The sequence below is a fragment of the Equus quagga genome, unplaced genomic scaffold, assembly GCF_021613505.1.
Source record: "Equus quagga isolate Etosha38 unplaced genomic scaffold, UCLA_HA_Equagga_1.0 HiC_scaffold_4968_RagTag, whole genome shotgun sequence".
Taxonomy (NCBI): Eukaryota; Metazoa; Chordata; class Mammalia; order Perissodactyla; family Equidae; genus Equus; species Equus quagga.
This window is the reverse complement of record NW_025793925.1, coordinates 12085-13168: the sequence shown is the minus strand read 5'-3', so window position 1 is coordinate 13168 and position 1084 is coordinate 12085. Positions and strand designations below refer to the sequence as shown.

At 46.8% G+C, this 1084-nt stretch overlaps 1 protein-coding gene across 1 annotated transcript; it reads left to right on the top strand.

Moving 5' to 3' along the window:
• Positions 1-6: 6 nt before the first annotated feature.
• LOC124232352 (olfactory receptor 7D4-like) lies at positions 7-756 on the top strand (the record flags this gene model as incomplete). The annotated part of the gene is made up of 1 exon (XM_046649304.1): positions 7-756. A coding segment is annotated over one exon (750 nt), but the record flags the coding sequence as incomplete, so codon positions are not given.
• Positions 757-1084: the final 328 nt, after the last annotated feature.

Genomic DNA, 1084 nt, shown 5'->3' with positions numbered 1-1084 from the left:
TTCCTCTCAAACCTGTCCTTTGTTGACATCTGCTTCATCTCCACCACAATCCCAAAGATGCTAGTGAACAACCAGAAACAGAGCAAAGATATCTCCTACATAGGATGTCTCAGTCAGGTGTATTTTTTTATTGTTTTTGCTGGAATGGACGATTTCCTCCTGACTGTGATGGCCTATGACAGATTTGTGGCCATCTGCCACCCCCTGCACTACGTGGTCATCATGAACCCACGACTCTGCTGCATCTTGGTTCTGATGTGTTGGTTGATCATTTTATCTGTTTCCCTGTTTCATATTCTACTGATGGTACGACTGACTTTCTGCATAGGCACTGAAATTCCACACTTCTTCTGTGAACTGGCTCAGGTTCTCAAGGTGGCCTGCTCTGACACTCTCATCAATAATATCTCCTTGTATGTGGCCACTGCCCTCCTGTGTGCATTTCCTCTCACCGGGATCCTCTTTTCTTACTCTCAGATTGTCTCTTCCTTAATGAGGATGTCCTCTGCAGGAGGAAAATATAAAGCATTTTCCACCTGTGGGTCTCACCTCTCTGCAGTCTCCTTGTTTTATGGGACAAGCCTGGGGGTCTACCTCAGCTCTGCCGTGACCCATTCTTCCCAGAGAAGTTCAGTCACCTCAGTGATGTACACTGTGGTCACCCCCATGCTGAACCCCTTCATCTACAGCCTGAGGAATAAGGATGTGAAGGGGGCCCTGGGAAGGCTCCTCAATCGAGCAACCCCTTGTGTGTGATAAGTCACGTGCCTCAGAACTAAGTGGACCCTGTGGGCCCCAAAGGCAAGTGTTGCAATTTAAATCTCCTGGTTCTTTTTCTTCGCTAAAAGACATGTTTGATTTCCTCAATTCCCAGAACATCTATGACTTCAGTTATTTTTTTTAAGATGTTTTAATTTTTCCTTTTTCTCTCCAAAACACCCGTGGACATAATTGTGTATCCTTAGTTGTAGGTCCTTCTAGTTGTGGCATGTGTGACGCTGCCTCAGCATGGCCTGATGAGCAGTACCATGTCTGCACACAGGATCTGAACCAGCGAAATCCTCGGCCACGGAAGCAGAGCGCG